Raw genomic sequence first — 11,756 nt, 5'->3', positions numbered from 1 at the left:
TTTATATAACTTGAGCTATGATTCAAGCTATATTTAGGGAAATATTGATACTTCAAAAATAGGGGGAAAAATGAAAAAACGATCAAATTTGGGCCGATTTTGAAGTTGTGTTGTTTTGCTCTAAAATGATGCAGTGGGCTCTACTGACGCCTCTTTATATAACTTGAGCTATGATTCAAGCTATATTTTGGGAAATATTGATACTTGAAAAATAGGCCAAAAATTGAAAAAACGACAAGAGGTAAGTCCAGCATTTTTATCAAATTTGGGCCAATTTTGAAGTTGTGATTTTTTTTTGCTCTTACATAGTGTAAACAGGTCAGGCTAAGGTCAATATCTAAAGGTCATTTACAAAAGGTCATGATCGAAAGGTCATTAATAATGTGTATAAACTTTCCTTGTTTGATGTCAACATCCATCGATAGATTCACACGGGCATAGTGTAAATGGGTCAGGGCTAGTAAGGTCATTATCGAAAAGGTCACTTCATGAGTGAAGGTCATTAAAAAAGTTGTTTAAATCCTTCCTTGTTAGAGATACACACCAATTACAGTTCACACCTACATGTTTGTTTGTTTGTTTGTTTTTATTGTAAATGGTTCTGAAGCGGATGTAAAGGCATGACACTCAGTTTTTAATTGTAAAGATTACATACTTGTAAGTACTTCTACTATTAGCTGTTTCAACTGAAAAAAACTGTTCTATAAATGTAATAAGTATTTATTATATCTATAATAAATATTTACCTTTATAACTAACTAAATATTACCACTACAAATATCAATGTGAATAAAAAATCATTATAAATGTTAGTGGTGCCATAGTGAAATAATTTCTGCCTGCCTTATCGAAGGTCAAAGGTCAGCATATTTTTAGAATTAAGAAAACAATCCTTAAATACTTGGAAATGTTTCCATACCAGAAGTATCTTTCAAAATAAATTCAGAGAAGAAATTAACTACAAATAAATTGTGTTATTGAAGTCCTTTGTGTGATTCTGTTTAAACCCTTAACTAAGCTGTTAGAGACCATAGCGGCCACAAGCGGCTTGTACAAAAATACCCGTAGCAGCCACAAATGGCTGCAAGATTTGACCTACAGCCACTCAATAAAAAAGGCCAGAATTTCTTGTTTTGGAGACTACTGTCAGCACACAGCTTTTAAATCAACCACAGAGCAACAAGGTTGAAGAGATAGCCGATGTGACCACTGACGTCACACGAAAACCATAACATGATTCGCGCGCATACCGCCGGGCAAAACCGTTGTGTTTTGGCAGCCAGCTAGGAAGTGTATGCAATCTTACCATGGCTACGTGCCTTTTTGCCCTGCGAAACATGACGTATACAGTGTTTTTTCAACAGAGGGCGGTTTAAATGTAAACATAGGTCACATCGTCTATAATCAAGTAAGGTTTACGGTAACACCAAATGCTTAGAACTTCTCTTTGAGCTCTGATCTCCTGAAGGCATTTAAAAAGATACTGATCCATACATCGAATGGTTGGACTACTGTTTCTTTAAGAAAACATTCTTATAATAGTGGCTTCTAATAAAGCTCGGTGTTAGTCAAAGCACTTTAACGTAACGTATTTTTCTTGCAACATATGAATTTTGGGGACTACAAATGTAATGTTTTACAAGGGGCTGTGGAACAATGTGCAGCCAATCAAACCAGGAACACCTCTTTTCAATAAGTGCACTTTTTTTTATTTAAATGTGCGTTACACAACACACATGGCCAACAGCTTTACATCCCATCCTACCACAACTCAATTTCCGTGTACATGTGTGTGGTGTTACCGCAGACCTGTAAAAATGCTGATTGAGGTAAATAACTACAGTAAAAAAGAATAGCATAGAAGAAAAAGAAAAAAAATGTCTGACATCCATAACTGATTGGAACCCCCCAAATCAATCACGTTTGTTGGACTGAATAAAAACAACTTTGTCAGGTGTGTGAGTCCACTTTCCCCTTTAAAGAATGGACATCCATATTTCAAAGTCACTGTCTTACAAACCTGTCCTGGTATTTCAAGACAAAATGTCATTCCGAGTTACCCAGTTGCTTCATAACCATTAATTTCATTAAAAGCGATGGGGGAAGTTTCCATGCGCATAAATTGGGCTATCACGCGATTCAATAAAATCAAGCAGGATATTAGATGCATCATCAACACATCTGATTCATTCCCCCTTTCGTCATATTTGGCTGGTAAACGATTTCTGCTTAAGCAAAATGTGTCTGTGCTGAGTAAATTTTAAGCTCACTTCATGAACAAAGTCAACACCCTTTAAGTTGATTACAATTATTGTAATTGCCTTTATTTAAGATATCAATATAAACCACAAGGGAAACTGACTGAGTAAAGTTGTAAATGATTTTTGGGGTTGAACAAAGAATTGACTAGAGTGGGATTCGAACCAACGACCTCCGGATTAACGTGCCGGCGCTCTACCAACTGAGCTATCTAGCCCTATATTGGCGGTGTCCCTATTTTGTCAATATCTTTGTTCGGGGGGTGCCTTTATTTAAGTTACAACGGTTTGTTTTGAACGTTACAAATTCAGACTTATATGGAGACTAACCATTCAGAATCTGCTTACCGCTTACTGCCGGTAGCTGAGTTTTTTTATTGATAATATTGATCTATATACAGTGTTACACCCATCCGCTTTGCATTCGCACAACCTCAGATGTTTGATGACCCAGATGTGAAACATCAACGCTGAGCGGTAAAACTCTGACCTTCGGCGATCCTTGCATATTGTGATTGGCCAATTTCCTCGTCACCAATTATTCGATTTATGGTTTACCAGCGGAAACTTGATAGACTTCTACCTGCCTCCCGCCAACCCCAAATCACAAACCAAATAGTTTCACTTAGCACAGATTACAAATTATATGTTAAGCACAAAAAATAGAGGGCACCAGTCAATACGCTTTATATGGTGTTTTTTATGCTAACCTATTTCTGGTAAGCAATAGTTTTGTGTGATAAGCAGCTCTATGCAATTGGCCTCCCGACTCAAGCCCTTGTCAAACACTGAAACATTAATCACCAATCCCATTGGATGACACTATCAGTAAAAAGCTGCGGAGCGACACAACATGTACATTAACTAGAGGCAGGACAGAGGGTAATTTTTATGTAGCAGTTAAATGGGACTTGGGGGATGTTTTGAACACAGCCAGGGATGAAAAAAGGTTGATAGTATTTGGTAAATTGTTCGGCAATGATGTCATGGTAGAAGCAAAGTGAATTTTTGCTCACCCCATGAACAGGTTTGCTTTCCTCGACGATCAGAATTTCTCTTTTGTTCGTGGGAACAAGTGAAAGCTAATACGAGCAATGTGATTGATTATTGCTTATTGATTAGTGTTCATTAGTGACTTGAGGTTGTTTACGCTCTCGAGGGAGTTGGTAAAGTTCCAGGAATTGTTTACATTTGCAAGATGACAAAATGCATCTAAATTCATATTTTGAATAGCGTGCCGCAGATTAAGAACCGATAATCATTTGATTTCCAGAGTTTTGTCACATCACTAAATTTTGTTAAGTCATCACATCATACACAGGAAAGAGTTTGTTTTCTGTTTGCATTATGTCATACTTCACAGCTTTTTGACAAGTGATCACTTTATTGTTTCCTGACCTGTCACTCACAAACAGAATAACAGATCAACTTGTGTTGTGTGTTGTCAACAAAAAAACAAACTAATTGATGGGCGTTTACGTCGAGGCTCTAATCAAACAAATGTGTAACTTGTTTTCCCAACAAATAATTAGGCGCTTTCATGTTTCATGGAAACTTCGACCCGTTGGACTTTAGGATGGAAAGTTCTTGCAGTCCACCTTTTGCATTGGTCACTATTGCTGGGTGTCTAACAGTAAAGACTTTGTACTGCGCACAACTCACCACCAATGATAGGTCTTTATTGACCTCAATGAGGGCACTAATTGGGCTTGTGACATCATTTGTACAGGCATGCAACTGTAACTTCACCAAAAAAAGAGGAAAGTACAAATTTCAGTGATTTAGTATATGATTTTTCAATTTTGAATTGTATAACTGAGGCAGTGGACACTATTGGTAATTACTCAAAATAATTATCATCATTAAACCTTTCTTGATTACGAGTAATGGGGAGAGGTTGATGGTATAAAACATTGTGAGAAACGGCTCCCTCTGAAGTGCCATAGTTTTCGAGAGAGAAGTAATTTTCAACGAATTTGATTTCGAGACCTCAAGTTCTAAACTTGAGGTCTCGAAATCAACCATTTGAAAGCACACAACTTCGTGTGACAAGGGTGTTTTTTCTTTCATTATCTCGCAACTTCGACGACCGATTGAGCTGAAATTTTCACAGGTTTGTTTTTTTATGCATTATGTTGAGATACAGAAAGTGGGAAGACTGGTCTTTGACATTTACCAATAGTGTCCACTGGCTTTAAAAAAATAGAAGAGGAAATCAGCTGATCCGAGGAAAAGTTTCATGCCTGCATGTAAGGGGTCTACTATATTTGGGCTTTTGAAATACACTGATTTGGAATCGATACCAATGGGTGTTTTTATAACGAACTAAGCAGTTACCTAGCCAAACTAGAACCAGTTCACTGTTGTAACAAGTCAAACGTACTTTTCATATCGATTTGGGGTTGATCAATTGGCAAGAGCAGGATTTTACCCTACTGAGCTATCTAATCTAGCTGTTTACTGGCAGTCTCCCAATTCTGTCACTATCTTAGTTCATGGGGGGGGGGTGCCAGTCAAAAACCATGGTGGCGTCTTGGCAGATTGTGGTGATTATACAAAAAATGAGTGGTCTCTAAAGTGTTAAGCATAAGGCTACTGGGGTGGATTTAACAAAGAGTTAAGACTAGTCTTATCTCGACTTGGGAGTTACTCGTCCTAACTTAAGACTAGCTTTACGTTTTTGATATCTCTTAGGATGTAGTCCTAAGTTAGGACTAGTCCTAACTCTTCGTGAAATCGACCCCAGCACTCACATCTTTCAATGTGCACATTATAGACATGGTGTCGCTGATGTCCAAAACGCTACTCAGTAGACACTTCGTCTGGCCAAAATAAATTCGCAGCCATGCCCAAATTATTTGGCTCCATACAGCTCGATAAATAAGTACTGATTTTCATGATAAGCCTCAAGAATGATACAAAAAATAACCAAATTTAAAATAGCTTGACTGACCAAAACTTTCTAAGAGGTCTTTTTTATCAACTTCAGAGTGACCGTCAGAATTTCCTGTGATTATTGTCTCCAGACCACAGATACAATATCTTGTAATCTGAAGACAGTGCAACAAGACATAACTTTCTTTATAACTGTCATCGTCTATCTACTCCCAGGAAGTAGCTTGACGAGTGGAACATTTTGGAATGGAAATTACCCCCAAACCACATTAGTCTGGGAAGACACCGTGAGAAGGGGCTGGAAATATGAATTGATTGCACTAAAGCAATCAGCACAACCCACTTCCTTATCAAGTTTGATGTGGTCTGGCTCTGTTACTTGAGCCCACAAGGTTGATTTGGGTTCCCAAACGAGGTATACTTTCATTTATAGGCACAGAACACCGTTGGTAAATGGTATTCCTATATGGTAGAAGGTGCGTAACGGTCAAGAGCACCGGACTCAAGCTCTGGTGTTTCTGATCAGCAGAGTGTGGGTTCGAGTCCTGGTCTTCACACTTGTGTCCATAAGTACGACACTTTAACCATTAAGGCCCGGTCACACAGGCCCCGATAACGAGAACGAAAACGATAACGATAAAAATACACGCCCTCGATTGGTTGAATGAGCGTGGGCGTATTCTGCGTGGAGCAATTCAACCAATCGCAACCAATAACGTTATCGTTATCGGGGCCTGTGTGACCAGGCCTTAATTGATTTGTCCTTCGAATGGTATGTAAAGCTGTAGGTGTTTTGTGTAGTGCACGTAAAAGAACCCAGTTACCCTTAGTGCTTTATTTTGCCCCGCTGTTTCTGGCAGTGGCTGCTGAATGCACAACAGCACTTTGTAAGCCCTAGGGTCCTACATGAATCAGTGTTATAATAAAAAGAAAAGGAACAAACAAAACTGTCTTAAAATATTTCTGCTTGTTCATGTGCCTTCAGTACATTATTGGTGGACACATGTGCTACACAAGACAACACATGTATATTATTATTATTATTATTTGAAGTATACCCAAATCAGGGATCATTAACATTCATTGGGAGAAAAGTATACCAATCAGGGTAAGAATATGTACCCTAATCAGAGATCATATATATATGCATTAGGAAAACAGTATTCCAATACTGGTTAAAGTATACCCCAATCAGGGATCATTATCATCCATGGGAGAAAAGTTTGCCACTAAGGGGAGGAGTATATAGCGATTCCAATCCACGATAAACTTGTTTGAAAATGCCACCAGTAAGTTTCACCCAAAACAACCTTCGCTTAGCAAATAAACTTGCTAAGCAATGTTTTCAGCCAGATCAGAAACAAAAATTAGGGCACGGTTACGGACAGTAATTCACAGCATCAGCAGATCCTCAGGGTCACACACCCCCAAAAGGGGTACAAAACAAAAATTGCAAGTTTTTTGTCTTTTCAACCAATCACTCATCACCCCCCGCATCTCACTCTACTACATTTGCTCCGATCCACACAACTTCCTTACAAAGTTGTGACCTATTTACTGACAGCCAAGAGCCACAACCTGCGCCCCCACTCCCTTCCCTAAACACACACCCCCTTGTGAAATTGATAGGAAGTATTGAATTTCATGTCTATCACCGGCCTGACGCCGCCAGATTACGAACATGTCATGGGAAATATCTACGGATATCAATGGTGAGTTTGGCGGGGGCAAACTTTTAATACACCAGTGGGAAGGTTTCACTGGAGTTGTCTACCCCCTAGGGGTTATCTACCCCGGTTGAGGTATCTTCCCCCCTAGTGGAATCAAGGCCATGATCCACAACTTCATGGTGTGACCTTTTTTTACAGTTTGGTTAGACAGATACACCTGACCTTTTTGCGTAGAGCGTGCGAAAAATGCAACAAAAATGATCTACTGCCAACTAGTACTTGTACTTTGTATCAGATGGTGCCCAGGCATAATTTCATGAAGCATGAAGAGAAAGAAGACCTTGCTTAGCACAAAAAAAAAGTTACTTAACACAAACCAAATTCAAGCCAAAGTTATATTACGTTTACATTGTTGTGACTGGTGTCCCGCTCATATTTTTGCTTAGCAAAGAAATGTGTAATAGAAGATAATAAAACCCAAGCAGTCAGGTAGGGACTGAAACCCCACATTCCCACGCACAGCTTCGGCCGGGGTATCGAACTTGGGTTTACATGAGTTAAAAGGCAGGACAGGGTTTCGTAGGGCCTGGTCCCATTGCAGCGATAACGAGAACGATAACGATAACAACGCAAAGAGAAAGCATTCTATTGGTTGATTGAGCGTGTGCATATTCTGCGTGGAGCAATTCAACCAATAGAATGCGTTCTCTTTGCGTTGTGATCGTTATCGTTCTCGTTATCGCTGCAGTGTGACTCTGCCTTTAAACCACTGAGCCAACCTGACTGCCCGTCTTCACCAGATGATGATATAATTCAGCAGGCTAACATTGTCTACATGGTATCAAGCAAATCCACAATGGATGGAACTTAGTGGTCAGACAGTAGAGAGAAGTATTAAAAAGTAGGTACACACTCAAACCAGGGACCTACATGTGTAACAGAACAGGACAAAAGGGTCCATGGTTTGGTAAAGGTCCACACTTGGAAACATGTACAAAACCAATGGGAGCTGTTGCATAACCATAACAGGGACAATGGGAAGTCCAAGGTTGCAGGCATGTAGAAAACCAATGGGAGCTGTTGCATAACCAAAACAGGGACAATGGGAAGTCCAAGGTTGCAGGCATGTACAAAACCAATGGGAGCTGTTGCATAACCAAAACAGGAACAATGGGAAGTCCAAGGTTGCAGGCATGTACAAAACCAATGGTAGCTGTTGCATAACCAAAACAGGGACAATGGGAAGTCCAAGGTTGCAGGCATGTACAAAACCAATGGTAGCTGTTGCATAACCAAAACAGGGACAATGGGAAGTCCAAGGTTGCAGGCATGTACAAAACCAATGGGAGCTGTTGCATAACCAAAACAGGGACAATGGGAAGTCCAAGGTTGCAGGCATGTACAAAACCAATGGGAGCTGTTGCATAACCAAAACAGGGACAATGGGAAGTCCAAGGTTGCAGGCATGTACAAAACCAATGGGAGCTGTTGCACAACCAAAACAGGAACAATGGGAAGTCCAAGGTTGCAGGCATGTACAAAACCAATGGGAGCTGTTGCATAACCAAAACAGGGACAATGGGAAGTCCAAGGTTGCAGGCATGTACAAAACCAATGGGAGCTGTTGCATAACCAAAACAGGGACAATGGGAAGTCCAAGGTTGCAGGCATGTACAAGCTTGGAAGAGTAGCACCGTATGATGTGTCACCATTGTTCGTTTTAGTTTGTCTTTACTTAAAAATAAGTGTTTTTAAAAAAAAAAAACAGATCCAAGAAAATCAAACTTAAGTAATTTGGCTTGGGTACTTTGCCCTAAATGTCCCCCGGATGTGACATTTTAAAATGGAAATCGTGATAAATGCTGTGGAATCGACAAGGGAAAAAGAGTAATAACAAAAAGGGGGCAAACCAGGGGGGATGTCATCTTTTGAGACGCTGTAATTGTTTCTAATAAATCTAATTCGCCGTCGTCAGGGCGGCTTAATCATTTGACTGCCCGCATGATTGTTACAATTACGCCGAGTCCCACAAGGGAAGGGGAGGATGCCGAAAAAAGCACTCCCCAGTTAACCTGCACCCAATTTCTCAGAGCTGCTTAAGCACAAAATATTTCTGCTTAGCAAAAATTGGCTGGATACCAGTGATTGATTGTGCATGAGAAATTTCATTTTGGCTGGTAACCATATTCTGGTAAGCATATTTTGTGTTGTTGTGAGCCAATTTTTGTGCTTCAGCAACTCTATGAAATTGGGCTCAGCTGGACCCAAATTAAAGTTTCTTAAGCAAAAAAATTGGGCAAAGCACAAAACTGTTTTCTTTTTTTGCCTTCCAGAAGAAGGTCACTCAGGAATGAGACTTAAAACGTGTGAATATTTCTGGGAAAAAAGGCTTACTGGTCTGGGTTCCCCCTTATTCTAGATCCAGAACTTCCCAGATGTTACAATTCATCATGACGTTTATGGACTTTGTGAAACACCCAAAATATATCAAACTACAGGGCCAACTTTCATAGAGTTGCTTAAACAGAAATTATCGCTTAAAAGCTTTTTGCTTTCCAGAAATGAACAGCATACCAGTCACAATTTGTGCTCGTGTTAATGGAAATTTGTCTGGTAACCTGTTTCTGGTAAGCACAATTTTGTTGTACTTAGCAACTTGTTATGCTTAGGCAGCTCTATGAAATTGGGCTTAGGTTTGGGTGTTCTCTTAACGCAACATTGAGACCCTTAACAGCACACTATGTGTTGCGGATAACTAAGGCCTGTTCCAGCTCTGCTCGACGCTGTTGCACCTTGCTGTAGAAGTAGCGTCTCACGGCCTCCTGGGCCCACGGCTGGTAGAAGAACTCCATACGACGCTCCTCTTCTGGGTTGCCCATCACATCTGTCATCGTCTGCAGAAAGAAGATAAATAACTTGAAAGACAAATAATTTAAAGGCAGTGGACACTATTGGTAATTACTCAAAATAATTGTTAGCATAAAACCTTACTTGGTAACAAGCAATGGAGAGCTGTTGATAGTATAAAACATTGAGAGAAACAGCTTTCTCTGCAGTAACGTAGTTTTTGAGAAAGAAGTAATTTTCCACTAAAATATTTGAATTCGAATTTGAGGTTCCGAAATCAAGCATCTGAAGGCACACAATTTCAAGTGACAAGGGTGTTTTTTCCCCAGTATTATCTCGCAACTTCGACGACCAATTGAGTTAACAATTTCACAGGTTTGTTATTTTGTGCATATGTTGAGATACACCAAGTGAGAAGACTGGTCTTTGACAATTACCAATAGTGTCCAGTGTCTTTAAAAGATAAATGTTTTGATAAATAGTTTTGAAAGACAAATAATTTGGAAGAGAATCAGAGCAAATTGATCAAAACTTTGAGTTGTCAACCACCAGATCTTTTCAGAACCCAACACTGCTCAATAGAGATATGCACATGATGCTACTGAAAAACCTCACCTTCTGGGATTTTAGGCATTGCATGGTGAGGTATCAATATATTTGGTTTGCGGTAACACCATGCGTGTATCTACTTGCCAGGTAGATTATATTCTTTTGAGAACTTGTCTTGCTTTATATTCTACTACAGCAGAGTAGATTTTCAGAATTCGGAAGACTTCTCAGTTCTGCTTTTTAACTACTACCTGCTTTATCATATCACGCAAAGTTTTAAAACCTACTCGAACAATTTTCACATCGGCGCAGGTCTGGAAAGACTAACACACAAAATTCTTCCCCCCCTTCTTCTAAAGGTCAAGTCACACTGCTGCGATAGAAAAACAAACGATAACGATGCAAAGAGATCGCATTCTAGTGGTTGAATTGTTCTGTGCAGATAACACCCACGGTTATTCAACCAATCGAGGGCATGCATGTGTAATGTTCTTGTTTTCGTCCTCGTTATCGAGGCCTGTGTGATCGAGCCAATACAGGCCAGGAATTTTATCAATCAGAGGGCAATGGAGGTCATGGCTCCTGTGTAACTCCAGGCGTTTTTTAATCATTTCACAGATAGCAAATTGTTAAAAAACATTGATAACTTGGGGTGATAATAAAGAGGTTTGACACATTGTATGAAAGGAAAGATTGCTGGCTTTCAAACTATTCAGACATAGCTGTCTAGAAAGACATTTTTTCTCTCAACATTTTTATTTCATAGTTTTTTTTTATATAATCGTACTAACTATAACTTTTACAGTTGTTGCTATCTGTATTTTTATTTAACATCAAGTAACTGCATGCTTTACTTCTTCTGTTCCCCCAAGTGTTTTGAATGTTGCCTTTTATTTCAATCTGCCTCACACCCTTCTAGAAAACCCTGTTGCTGGGCAAAATCATAAAAGATGACTCTGCAAAAAAAGGAGATTTAATGCGGTACTAATTTAGACCCTCCTGCGAATCAAATGCGTAATGAAGAAGAAAAAACAAATCTAAATATTCTCCATGGATTAAGCCTAACAGCTAGTGACATTATTACAGGTAGAAAGTTGCAGTGACTTTACACACAGTCAGGAGAACCGGCTTAGGGCGTCTAAAAATACACAAATTAACGGCTCAATCTATTTCCTGTGTTTTGATAGTGTAATTGGAGCTATCACATCGGTGAGGTCATGCTCGGCTGAGATGCCAACAACTGCTGAGGAACCTTAGACCTACATAGATGGTGCGGTCGGACAGCGGTTCTTCGTTTTTTTTTCTTTCTCTCTCTTGGTTTTTAAGAAATGGGTCATGTCTTTGGGGACTTGGCTGCTTAGTCCTGACTGGGTCTCACGCGAGGCAACTGGGAATGGGTTAAATAGAGCATTTAGGGAGGGGTCAAAGGAGGGTAGTAGTAGGGGATGGAGAGTTTCACCACAAAGTCCAGTTAAACTAGAACTAGGGATGAGAGTCACTGCTGATGGGAAAGTCTGAAACCCCTGATTTAGATCTT

General features: G+C 39.7%; 1 protein-coding gene across 3 annotated transcripts in view; it reads right to left on the bottom strand.

Annotated features, from left to right (window-relative positions):
* Positions 1-81: 81 nt before the first annotated feature.
* LOC139948661 (SWI/SNF-related matrix-associated actin-dependent regulator of chromatin subfamily D member 1-like) overlaps positions 82-11,756 on the bottom strand; it is a 148,429-nt gene continuing 136,754 nt past the window's right edge. For all 3 annotated transcript variants that reach the window (XM_071946880.1, XM_071946882.1, XM_071946881.1), the window contains exon 11: positions 82-9,717. In XM_071946880.1, coding sequence (XP_071802981.1) covers positions 9,562-9,717 — 156 coding nt within the window. In that variant the 3' untranslated portion in view covers positions 82-9,561. The remainder of the gene's footprint in view (positions 9,718-11,756) is intronic.

The sequence above is a fragment of the Asterias amurensis genome, chromosome 16 (genome assembly GCF_032118995.1).
Source record: "Asterias amurensis chromosome 16, ASM3211899v1".
In the NCBI taxonomy this organism is placed as follows: domain Eukaryota; kingdom Metazoa; phylum Echinodermata; class Asteroidea; order Forcipulatida; family Asteriidae; genus Asterias; species Asterias amurensis.
The sequence above is the reverse complement of the archived record's forward strand: the minus strand, read 5'-3'. Positions and strand labels throughout refer to the sequence as shown.